Source organism: Venturia canescens, chromosome 6 (assembly GCF_019457755.1).
Source record: "Venturia canescens isolate UGA chromosome 6, ASM1945775v1, whole genome shotgun sequence".
In the NCBI taxonomy this organism is placed as follows: domain Eukaryota; kingdom Metazoa; phylum Arthropoda; class Insecta; order Hymenoptera; family Ichneumonidae; genus Venturia; species Venturia canescens.
Window position 1 is genome coordinate 5,169,629 of NC_057426.1, and position 12,693 is coordinate 5,182,321.

At 43.6% G+C, this 12,693-nt stretch overlaps 2 protein-coding genes across 2 annotated transcripts in view; one reads left to right on the forward strand and one right to left on the reverse strand.

The window, feature by feature from the left end:
• Positions 1–12,693, reverse strand: part of hwt (heavyweight) — a 151,843-nt gene that overhangs the window by 89,664 nt on the left and 49,486 nt on the right. The gene's annotated exons all lie outside the window — the stretch shown is intronic.
• LOC122412105 (uncharacterized) lies at positions 7,073–10,384 on the forward strand. Its single transcript, XM_043421430.1, has 3 exons — positions 7,073–7,226; positions 7,614–7,873; positions 8,536–10,384. The coding sequence occupies exons 2-3, from the start codon at positions 7,617–7,619 to the stop codon at positions 9,275–9,277; spliced, it is 999 nt and encodes a 332-aa protein (XP_043277365.1). The 5' UTR covers positions 7,073–7,226; positions 7,614–7,616; the 3' UTR covers positions 9,278–10,384.

The window sequence follows — 12,693 nt, forward strand, 5'->3', positions numbered from 1 at the left end:
GAACGAGGCTTAAAAACATTCGAGTTACCTTATGCAAGTGGAGTACCGAACTGGACGAAAATAGTCGGTATTTTGCCTCACTGTACGTTTTTCAATCGGTTATTTGGAGTGACAGTTACGTAGCGACAACTATGATTGTGGGAAAATGATGTTGGGGAAGAAAACAAAATACGCGACGAATCAGACACTGCTTGGTTTCCGATCAAGGATTTTTCTGTACTCCAGAAATGTAAATGAATATCCGAAAATATTTGTCACACAAAAGTACGATTTGGGGCCTAAAATATTAGGTGCTGGTTATGATTCAACACTTTTTGTAGTCACCAGGCCCCGTATGTGTCCTGGGAATTGTAAAAGTCGCGTTGAGCGACAGGAAGAGAGAAGTGGACTGGTCTTATGGGGTTGATACTAAAAAAGAAAATAAGTTCATTGGGAGACTCACCTTTTGAAATGACAGTGCTGAGGTCCTTTCAGTTTGATTGTTTTTCTGGCGTTCCTGGGGTAGCCGAGTTGACGTTTAGCTTCGTCGAAAACCGGACAACGGGGGTTAGGCTGAGGTAGCCACCCTCGTTCGGAAGGCTAGCGATTCCACACAAGCGACGGAAACATTGGGACCCCGAAAATCTCGGCGATATCGTAGTCGTGTTAAAGATTGTTGTGAAAAAATGCGATTCGTGGCTCGTTTTATTACGTGGTGAAAAAGTTTCGATCGTTGGAACGCCGCGGCTGGTGCGCCGCTCGAGTGGTCGGTGTCGACTGCAGAAAAGCCCGCAGATGATATCGCAGACCTAGGGGGAGACTGCATGACATCATCGCTGACCAATCACGGAGGGCGGTTGTGCGCGGGCGCGACAGCGCCACTGTCGTCATCCCTTGGAAGCTAAGCACCCTCTGGTACTGAAGAGAGAAAAACGGAGGGGCTGAGAGGGAGCGACGGCGACGGAGCGGGGAAGAGGGTTGTTGCTTTGCTCGAAGGAGCTTCGCAGCGGTGGCGATATATATAGCAATCGATTGCGCGAGTTCGCGCGCCTCTCCAACGTCCCCTTTCTCAGCGACGCTCTCTCTCTCGCCCACTTTCTCGCTATTCTCGCACGCCCTTGCGTTTGTCGCCGCGTTGCGCCCTACTCGGTGACTATAAAAGTCATAGAAAAGTTTGAAAAGTTAGCGGGAAAATACACTGCGAACTGCACAGCCTTTTCGTTCTTTCCAATGTTTTTCACCCTGGCAAGGGTGTAAGAGAGAAATAATGGCTGAATTGTGCTCGGTGTCGTCAAGCCTGTAACAAATTTCCATTAAAATCTCCTCGCTGAACGACCGTTCGTTGGGTGGCACTTGCTCGCTTTAAGCACCAACCAACTGTTGGCGCTTGGGCCTACCGGAGCCTGCCCTAGGAGCGGAGTCGTTGCTGAGTTTTTTCAAATTCCGTTTGAATAAAAACGAACATTCAACCAGCTCAGATTCGATGGAAATACTGGCGCAAACGTTTTTTATAAAAGGCTGAATTTTTAAGAAAATCTTCGAGCATAAAACGAGGCAAAGATCAAACGCAATATAACTCAAGGTCACTTCCACATTGACATCGGAACGTATACGTAAAAGATTTTTAGCATCAACGGGCTGACAAGCTAGCGACTTTAACCACTGTCAGCGCTTGATGTCTCGAGCAAGCGAACCACGATATTGCTAACGATCGTGCAATGTCACGGGAAAGCGTGTGTAGCAACTTGTATCGCTGATGACTAGCAACGTCACAACAATTCGGTCTACCATTGGACGAAGGAAGTAGAGAAGGACAGAGCGCGAGAGGAGACACATCGCGTAATTGGGACCTTCAGTAGCTGACTAACGGTTTGGGATGTCGGGTGGGTGGGATTGATTGAGGAGACTGATTGCAATTTCCTCTGGCAGTGGCGTATACTCTCTCTCTTTCTCTCTCTCTCTCTCTCTCTCTCTCTCCCTCGATGTTCCCCACGCCGTCTCTTTCCCTCTCGTTGCCCCGCTTTTTGTCTCTTTACTCACGTATTGCAAATACATATTGAAACATTCGTGCTCACAAATTCGATTACAACGGCAATTTTTTCCCTCGCGATCCCTTCGGGCAGGCTCGGTATAGTAACACAGCGTCGAAATTCGCATCACTTTTGTAACGAGCTTACTTTGACAGTTCTGAACTTGAGCATCTTGGAATTGGGAACAATTTAGAATCTTCGAATATGCCCGAAAATTCGTCGCTCAATTATTTCATTCCATCCGATGAGGATGGCTGTGAAAATACATTTTCAGGGGGCCGATCCTGTGGGAATGGTACTCCGAGAAATGTGCGGCTTCCGAATCTTATTTTGAAAGAATAAATGGAGCCGATTAAACATTTTCTATTCTCTGCGCACTGCCCATTCATGGTGCTTCGCGTATTTAGCTTCCACGAGCAATAAATTTTCAGAGAATTTCCCCCTCCCCCGGTCCTTAGCGTGTTGAAAACTTTAATAGGAATTCCGATCCCTCGCGATAATATTCTCGTCGTGGGAACGAATTCTGCCTTGTTGTTGTTGTTGTTTTTTTTTTACCGGCTTGACACGAGTTCGGCCTGGGAAAGAAGGCGGAAAGTTTTCATGAGAAAATTAGCCTGTACGCGGAGCTTGGCGCAAGCATGTTCAGCGCTGGAGCCTGCTCGAGGGGAGGCGAGGGGACTTTTATTTTATTCTATTTTTCGAAATTTTTATTCTTTCTTCAGAAAGAACTTTGTACCCCCGACGTTGTCGACTACGAAGACATCGTCTTTATGCAAGACTCTCGTAAGAGCGAAGCCTTTTGTATTCAAGAGAGTATGATAATACCGTCTCGTCGTCTTTCCTCGACGCATACATTTTTAGCAAAACTTCATCCCCTTTACTCGTTGCAGGGGAGAGCGTATCACAAATGTGTGCGCATCGTTGAGCGTGTACGCGAAGGAGAACGTAAGCGCTGTTTTCAAAATAAACTGCGACGTATTTTCTTCCCTCGATAATGGTTCACGCAACGAAAACTTGATGGGGAGAACTTTAAGGTCGAAATTACCGCTAGAGCAATCAAAACCGAGAACAGGTTTCGACGTTTGAACATTTTCACAGTGCAAAATGCAAGTTTGTGGAAAAACGAACAAAAATTATACTGACGTTTTGAACAAATTCTCATTCTGCTAATTTTATATTTTGGTTTCTTTTTAGTTGGAACATCCATTTTCGAATTCACACTTTTATAAAAATTTTCAAGCATTCGAAGCTTCTCTCCAGCTTCTGCTGTTCTAACAGTAACTTTTTTTCCTCGATACTCTCCGTATACGTTTCCGTACACGATAAAATCGAACGAAGTCTCACGACAAGTTCGAATACAAAAATAAAATCTGGGAAGCATGAGGATTCAAAAGTGAGGAAATTCGAAGACTTTCGACGGTGGCAGATTCGAGCAATGACCCGCAGCAGATCGCTCTATCGTTTTCTATTGAATTTTCATGATTTTGAAATTGTGCGAATTGCGCTCATCCCGACAGGAAAATCTTGCCCCTGACGAAAATGCGATCTCTTTATCCGTGTTACGAGTACGAACATATCCACGCTGTTGTATTTTACCGAGGAAATTTCTGGATGTCCGTAAGTCGCTACGAACGCACCCCTCGCGGAGATGGCTTTCGGAGTATCGAGATGGACTCAGCGTCGAGCTTTATACGAAGTCGATACACGGATTCGAGCTTATTTCGTTCCCCGGGGGATGAAACTTGGAAAAACAGTGAAAAATACAATTCACCGAATCTTTGGCGACGTTGTCCGTTTTATACTTTTACATCAATTCGAACGAGTGAAATACAACCGCGTGAATATTTCGGCTTGTTTCACATTCCGCGGTTAACTTTTTCCGGGTAAAAGAGACGTTTGAATCATGGTAAAATTATGCGACATATTGCCAGCATTCCATAGCGATTTTCACCCTTCCAACGAGAAGGTACGAGAAGAACGTAGTGAAAGCGAATATTTTTGCACCCCAATAAAGCCGTCTCTGTCTTGCGCTCACTCTTTTATACTTTTGGTATTCAAGCTCTCGCAGGGATATTCGTGAACCGGAAAAGATTTCCATCGACTCAACGTGTCGGTTTTCCTGCCCTCTCTCCTCCTCGAATACTTTTTTCCACCTAAAGTATTGTCGAGAAAGCGAAAGGTTCAGACCCCACGTGCGCCTTCAGATGGATCACTCGGAGCCTGGAGGCCTCGAGCGACTCACGAAAATAACCAATGAGTGGAAATCAATCACGCTTATAATTCTCATCGCGAAACTTCAGAGATTTCTTTCATTTGCCGAATCACAATTGCTCTTATCACTTTCCACGCTCGATTCTCATCGATCAGGCCCGAGAGCCGACGATAGGAATCTCTTTGGAATCTGGAAATACTTGCTACGTACCTCTCGATTCCGTGAATTTTCATATCGAACAAATTTGCAAACTGGAATTCGTGAAATCTGGATTTACGGAGACTCCGCGATAAAAGCGAAGAATTTGTCCGTCTCATCGACCGTATTTGCGCTGTTGCTGTTCGCTTGTATTGTCCATCGTCAAACTGAGAAAAACAAATCGTTGCTAAAACTAAATGTCTTTAGTTGATATTTTTAACATCCGCTTGCGATAAGATTCCTTTCCATAATTCATTCATTTGAATCCTTTGTTCGAAGAACTCGGAACTGTGGGAACAAAACATGAAAGAAAAGACGTATTCGAAATTATATCTTCACATTGTAAAAAGCAATCATAAAAAGAACAATTCTTTCTTAAAAAATAATTGAAAGTGAAAAAAAAAGGAAATGTCAAAAGAAGTGACAGTTTTGTTCGTGAATCTCGAAGAACGAAGTCGTTTTAAAAAAATATATTGTAACTCGTTTGAAATTGAATTTGAAAATAAATAATTTCGAATTATTATATCCGATCCTATTTGTTTATGTCCACTTAATTCACATACACTTTTATGATGTATTGATTCGAATATTTTGTAAATCGAATCATACTGGTTAGTTCAATATAACCTGAAATTCGTTGAAATGTATTATTACTCTAGCCAACATGATTTTTGGAAAATTTTTATAATATCTTGTAAGATTTTATGAAAATATGATATCGGAGCAGCAATAACGTGGCGATCGACGAGCTTAGAGTAAAGAAGATACAAAGAGCTTTTATTCAGAAAAACTCTGTGTAGCATCGTGGAAGCTCTTCCATCGATGCAAGTGTGTCGTCTATCGATTGGTTATTGAAAACGTTTTTTCACGGTGTTCGCCCTTCCGGGCGATATCGGTTTTCCGATAACAACTAATTTTATTCCGTATCGTTGGATTAGCGAGAAAAAGGCGTAAATTATGAAATCTCCTCGGCTAAGCGATGTCACTTGCGTCCATTTTCGAATTTCAACTTCAAACCCTCTCAATATACACACAGAATCAACCTGTACGCTATTACAGGTTTTCCAATACTTTTTATACTTAACCAGTAACCTTTACAACTTATCCCCCTCACTCGTCCCTTTCAATGTCGCTTTTTGCCGGAGCATTCTTCCTCATACTACAAAGCAACCCTCACCAATCGAGTATACGATAGCAATAAATCCTCAAACGATTGTTTGAGGAAGGAAAAATACTGTTATTTGGTAATGGCACTGATGAAAGAAAAATTCTGACCAATGGATCCTAAAACACGATAAAAACATGAGAAAAATTACCATAAAAAATCGATACTTTTTTTCTCATAAAAACTTTTAGAATTTTCTCTCCGTGCAAGACCTCAATGACGATGCGACAGTCTGAATACGTTTTCGAGGTTATTTCGACGAATCTTCCTGACGTCCGGATGGGTTGGTGTTGCGAGTCTCGGATTTAAATATCACAAGAAATTTGCGTAAATGACTTATGGTCGATGGACATCAGGGAGGATGCGTGTGCATGCCTGCGTACTGTGACCAGGATTAGGGGACTCGAAATATCTTTGATGTAACGCGTTCCCTGGCGAGATTGATACTCCGCGCAGGGTCCGCGGGTCTCGTCAAGGTGTACGGCCGGATCACGTATTTTATATGACACGAAACTCCGAGGAATTGTAGTATCGGGTTTCGTGGAATGATAAATTTTCGTTGAAAATAATCAGGAAGCATGCGCTCGCGTGTATGACGTTTTTCCTACTGGAAGGGTTCGCTCATTCGCACGCTTAATTAACGTAGCAAATTCGTGCTCCGAAAATTATAACATGACGAAAGTATGACAGTCCTCGTGGGATTAATCCCCCGTACTCGCGTTTTTATTCTGTCGTGCCAAGGAGCAAAATATTACGAATTCGTCACTCGCAGAGAGCCCTCAAAATGGTTGATGACTATTCGTCGTTGAATTCACGGAACACGATACAAAAGATACTGCGACGAAGTCAAATTTTGTCGAATTTTGTCGAGGAAAATCGCGTTCTCATATCGTCACGCCGAAAAAGCGGGCCATACGGCGAATGTGATTGGATTCATTCAAAACATTTCGAAGGCTCGAGCACTTTGCATTGAATAAATAAACGCGATTACGTCGTTTTCGAGACCTCCGAAGACGCGACGATCGCAAAATTTCCACAGCACGCACAACAAACTATAACGACCAAACGGAATGATTCGTTCAAGCTTCCATTTTCAACGACTCTGTTCAATAGCTAGATGAGTCGGACCACAGCATTTCCACTGCGTTGGGTACGACTGGCCTTTACCGAGGTTTGAATAGCCACCAAAATTTGGTAGTGTATTCGGGGCCTCGGAAACGCTGCGTCGGGTAATGAACCAATTCATGTAATTTACTTCCATCGATGTCGCGTTGCTTTTCTCTGTTTTTCCGATTTTAGTTCGCCGCCGCGAAGTCTATTCGAGGCTACAATGCAGCTGCGCGAACGCTTTCCCACCCGACTGTACAAGCACGGCTCGATCACGGAAACAACAGACGTTTTATCAGATATACTGACGCAAGCTTGGCCCGCTATCAGTCTTTCTCGAGATAAGAGTTTTTGACTGAATTTCTGTGGGTGTCTCACCTGCGAGCACGCCAGAAAGAACTCGGAACGAGAACGTGAACCTTCGTCTTATATTTATCTGATCGCTCATTATTTCCGAATCTTTTGACCTAAGACGTCGATACATTTGCGAGTGAAAGAGAGAAAGTGCCACAGAGATCAGTGCAGGCAGTCCGCAGTGAGTAAATAAATAAGATAATCCATCAACATCGCTTTCCACTTATTGAATTAGCTCTCAGCTCAATTCCAATCACAGAAAATTATCGCAAGACTCGACTAAATCGATACTCGATTACATACTTAAAAAAAGATTTTTCACGATTCCACCGAAGCTTTTCAATTCTATATTCCGTTCATTTTTTCTCCTCATATACGTGGTCTGATTCGGTGAGTCATATTTTTATTGCATCGTTGTGCGAATCACGAACGACGATCCTCTTTCTATATCGCTGCGATGACTTCACAGCAGCGATTTGCCATTCGAATCGACTCTCATCACAACTGCCATTTTGTGGGAAGAACACGAGTAGGAATACTTATTAAAATTTGTTGTATGTTTTGACAGATCATGGCAGGAATATATCCGAGCCTCCAGGAAAAATTCAGGAACGAGGGAATCTGTCCGATATGCATGATGAGCCTCTCGGTCAAATATTCCTGCATGAACAATCATTTCATGTGTCAACGGTGCAAGCCTTATTATTTTATGTGTCCGATATGTCGATCCCCAATCGACGTGGAAGTTGCACCGCCGGTGGAAGGGGGATATCACATGCCACCGCCGATGCATTACCTGCCACACCCGTATCCTCCGTATCCACCAGGGTAATCATTTTATCGAGAATTTGAATACGTTAATGAAGAAAAAAGATGAAAAAGTGGACGTTTAAATGAAGTAACTAAAGAGCGAGGAATGGGAGAGAATTATTCAAAAAATGAGAAAGATTGGGATGATGAAAAACATTAATTCGAATCACCAGATAAATCAAACTGCTTCTGTTCGTGCTTAATAATTGTCAGTGATAATTATTGAGCTGTTGGTAGCGAGTTGGAAAGTATTTTAATACTTTTGTGGATATCGTTTTGCTACTTCCAACATACTCGGTTTATTCTATCCCAGATTAATATTTTTTACAAGAAGAGAAAAAAATAGTAAGAATTACTATTACTAGTATTAGGGTTCTATGTCGCCCATTTTGAAGGTTTTTTTGACCAAAAACGGTGTATAGTTTTCGTGTCGTTTCCAAATGAAAATTTCTGAATTGCCTATTTTACGGTTGTGCATAGTAAAATTCCAAGCTGAAATTTTTGAAAATTTACTACAATTTTGCGCTTGAATATTAATACGGAGAGAAAGAAATAGTAAACATTTCTTTGGAGGTCCGCCCGCATTTTGGAGGTTTTGACCAAAAACATTGTAATTTCTAAGGCTCGGATCTCTGGAAAGTTTGAATACTGATTTTTGAATTTATTTTCCACGAATTCAGAAGCACTCCAAGTGCTCCATTCATCGAGCACGAAAGTCACTCTTGGCAACCACCAGCACCGACCGAAGACCAGGAGCTCAAACACTGTGGCTTTTCTTTCGCGGGTTGCGAGGCCAAGTTTCCGGAGCATCTGCGCCATATCCACGAGTCCCGATGTCAGTTCCGGCCGAATCTCGAGGAGGAACCGATCGCGACGGACTTGAGACACGACGAGGGAACGCTTTTGGATTGTCGTTACCATCGCGTTGGTTGTAACGTCAGATTGCCAGAATGGCGGAAAGCCATACACGAGCCAATTTGCATTTATAAGGACAGAATTCATCAGGCTGTTGATGGCATCGCCAGTTGTCTCGACGACTTTTCATTCGGTGATCGAAACAACGAGTGCGATTACGATCCAGAAGAGATAGTCGGTTGTCGATACAACGAGTACGGATGCACGGTCAGAATGCCAAGACGACGAAAGAGCACGCACGAGAGTAAGTGCAATTGGTCAAAATACGGCGATGGATGCGAGGAAGAATATTGCCACGTGCCTGATGAAAATCCGGACGAAAACGTTCCTTGCCGTTGGGCGGAAAACGGTTGCCAGGTCATTCCAAGACGCTGCAGAAAGGAGATTCACGAGGAAAAGTGCAATTACAGAATGGAGCGCTGCACTCACTCCCATCGTGGCTGCGACGCCATGTTTCAACCTTCTCGAAGATACGCGCACGAAAAAGATTGCCAGTACGCTTATTGAGTCTTTGGAAACGAGTGACAGTAAAAATGACGGAAGTGGGCGTGGAAGAATCGATTGCGAATCGAACGACGTCGAACGAGAGATTTTGGGTATCGGAGTTTTCAGTTTTGCCTTTTTTTTTCAATTCATGTTAATTGTCTCTCGATATTGTAGTAGATTGTCTTAGTGCTCCTAAAAGGATATCGGTATTTGACACATTCTGGTACGATTGTGAATGTTTTCAAGACAAAACAAAAGTTTCCGGTGCGTGTGTAGCTTGTCCCCTAAGCCCGATCGGCAACACTTTTTTCCAAGCTATCCGAAGGAAGAGAAAGATTCATTGCTGGCAGATCGTAGATATTTACGGAGAAGGTTTTTATATGTGGGAGGACGAAGGAGCTTGGAAGAAAAAGGAATAGCCTGACGGAGGTCAAAGAGTTCTCGGAGAGCGGTACACGCGCTTCTCTTCATTTTTTCCTCTTTCTCTCTCAGCTCGGAGATGACTCGAGGGTATTCCGCAAAATGCGAAGAGTCGTATATAAGAAAGAAGCAATAGGAAAAGCCTGAGGTAAAAAAGGAAAGGAAAGAGCGAACGCATTGGGCGAGGATAAGAAAAAGATCATACAGCTCGCCCGCTGGAACCTCGCCATATATATTTTCATTGTACTTTCGACCCGAATCCCAGACAAAAACATGCTCCAATTCCCGTTATTTTTGCGAACGAGACCGACACCTGAGCGCGAGCAAGCTTTCCCGCCATCTACCGGATTATTAATAGCATCCGAACACGACAAGAGAGAGGAAGTGAGAGAAATGAAAAAACGACTGAGAGTCGATGATTGATCATCGGATCACTCCGCTAAAAAAAGTCTACGATTGACCCCGCTTCGTGTTGGCTGAGCAACGACAACATCTGGGCTTTGAAATGCTAAGAAAGCTCGAGGAGCCGTCAGCGTTCGACTGGTTACGTGGACCTACTTAATTTCTGCAGGGGAAACTCGATTTGCGTACTCAACATTTTTCTATTCAATATTCAACCATACGATGATCTACGACGTCGATATTCAACGAATATATTGTTATTTGTAAAGTGGGGGAAAAATTTCAATAAAAACTATTGTCATGTCATCCGGGTTTTGTTAAATTGTCTTAAGTATTAATCAAATAATGAATCGAGTAATTCAAAGAAGCCAATTTCGATGAGCATCATTAATTGAATATTGTTCAATATTGACGAATGTCATCGAAGAATTTCCATTCACAAGAGCAAAGAAAATTGATATTTAAAAAAGTATGTGGACATTTTGTACAGGGTTTGCGAGAGCACGAGTCGACCTACGCGAGTAGAAACACAGCAGGGCTTTTATGAAATGTTACGCAATAAAAATGTGCAACTAGCCTTTTCCAATGATATTGATCGAGGATAGCCCTCAAAAACAGCATCGATTTAACCGATTATTTTGTTTTCTAAAGGGGAGTTAAATGTACGGTTGGTTGTCCGATGCCTGAAGTCTAATAGCACACAGCAGGATTATCGAGGGCGATCGCACGCAGTGCTCTCTATACCAAGGACCATTTTCTTCAACGACTCATTCACCGCTGAACGACTCTTGGGCGTTGATATGGCTCATCTGTAACGTTGATGGTGTGAACGAAAGTTGCTGGTCGCGAGATCGTGAGCTGCATCACACGAACCCATGCTGCTGTGGAGTAATATCGTTTTTTCGCGTTCAGCGTTGCCCCAACAAATGAAATGCCGCTGCTGAAGATAATGGAAGGATGTCTGATGTAGTACGTACTTCGACAGGGCCAGAGTTCATACTTAGGATCTATCTAAATTGATAAAAAAAAACGAGTTGAGAAAAGTAGAGGAAAAATTTTATTTCAGGATACTCGAGATTGAATGGGGGTGTGAAATAACATCGGGCCACATTTCACGCTGTTTTTCAGGCCAGAAAATGGCTCTCTTGAGTTCTCGAATAAGCATCTTCGTGTTTGATCACCCACGCCATCCGACTCCACTCAGTTCTGATCAAAAGATCAATTTTTGTGGAAAAATACGGAGAAGAATCCAATTGTATCGAAGCAGCACGTGGGATAACTTTCTTACTCGATGATATTTATCCCCCAAAACATCAAAATAACTCTCGTTGTCCCATCGTAAAAAAAGATGGATGAGAATCAGCTCAGATAATTTAGTAAGTGCCCAGGAAAGGGCACGACTAAAAATCTCCCGAAAATCGACGACGAAGGATCTTCCTTCGGGAGGTAGAAGCGCGAACGAGCTGACGTACAGTCCCAGTTGTGAGTCCGAGTGTTCTCCGGACGTTGAAGATCAGAGGAACATCCAAGTCCCGTTGATCCCTTTCCCGCGAGCTGCCGGAGTACGAAAAAGCCTCTTCTGGGAAGGATAAAAGCTTCAAATTGAATCGGGAGGATCAAACAGTCGCGAAAGTATCTGGATGTGTCATCAACTCTGATTTCTAACTGGAGCAAAATGTAGCCTGCTGTTTTGAGAGTCGAAATGAAATGAGAAAAGGAACAAAGAAGCTCGATTGGCTGATGTGTTCGCTGGAGCGTATAAATACACGAAACTCGATAGATTACACGCTCCAAAGGTCCCTCCAGTTTGCTCGTACTGATTAAAAGGAATGACGCGATTAGTGGGAGAATTATAGAAGCAAGAGAAAAAGCGAAGGCTTATGAGAAAGAATGATAAGTCATAATGGCCGATAAGGAAGGTAATAAAGTGGGTTGCAAATGGCATTGGAGTAGGGGAACCTCTGCCTTTGAATGCGCCAACATTTCACCCTTGCAATTGGCAAGGCAGCCTCCTCGTAGTGGGCCAAACGGTTTGTACGCACTCCCGAATGTTGGATAAGCTGGATAAAGAAGCGAATACGAGGGACAAGAGGCTCCCGTGGCTTCTAGCGCAATTGCCTGTGATCCTGAAGAGAGCAAGGGGGTGAAATTGCACCCCGGGGGAACCTTTCGAGCAGAGCTGGTGCGGTCGGCGCGTACGGAGTCTTCCCTGCGCCTCGTCTACATCAGTCAGCTGACTTTAATTAAGACGCAGGTGCATGCATCCGCGATCTCTCGTGCACGCTCCGCATCCCTTTCTCGACCTCTGGCTCCTGTGTACATCGATGTTATTCTTCACGGCAGCTTAAGCATCCTTGAAGGAGACTCGACAGTTTCGAGATGGAAACGAAGATATTGCGGTCGTCGGGGGAACGCGTGAGCAGTGAGCGAGCTCCGGTCCTGAGGATCTTTCGCAGCCTCCCGGACTTCCATCTCAGACGAATATTTTTTCCGGGTGGTCCAGACCGGATCGAGTTTTAAGAAGAGCTTTACCAAGAGCAGCGGATCGGCTCACTTGCACGTAGAATAAATAAGTTGGAAAAGACAGATCCGTGTGTGCCCTCGTTGAAAGGATT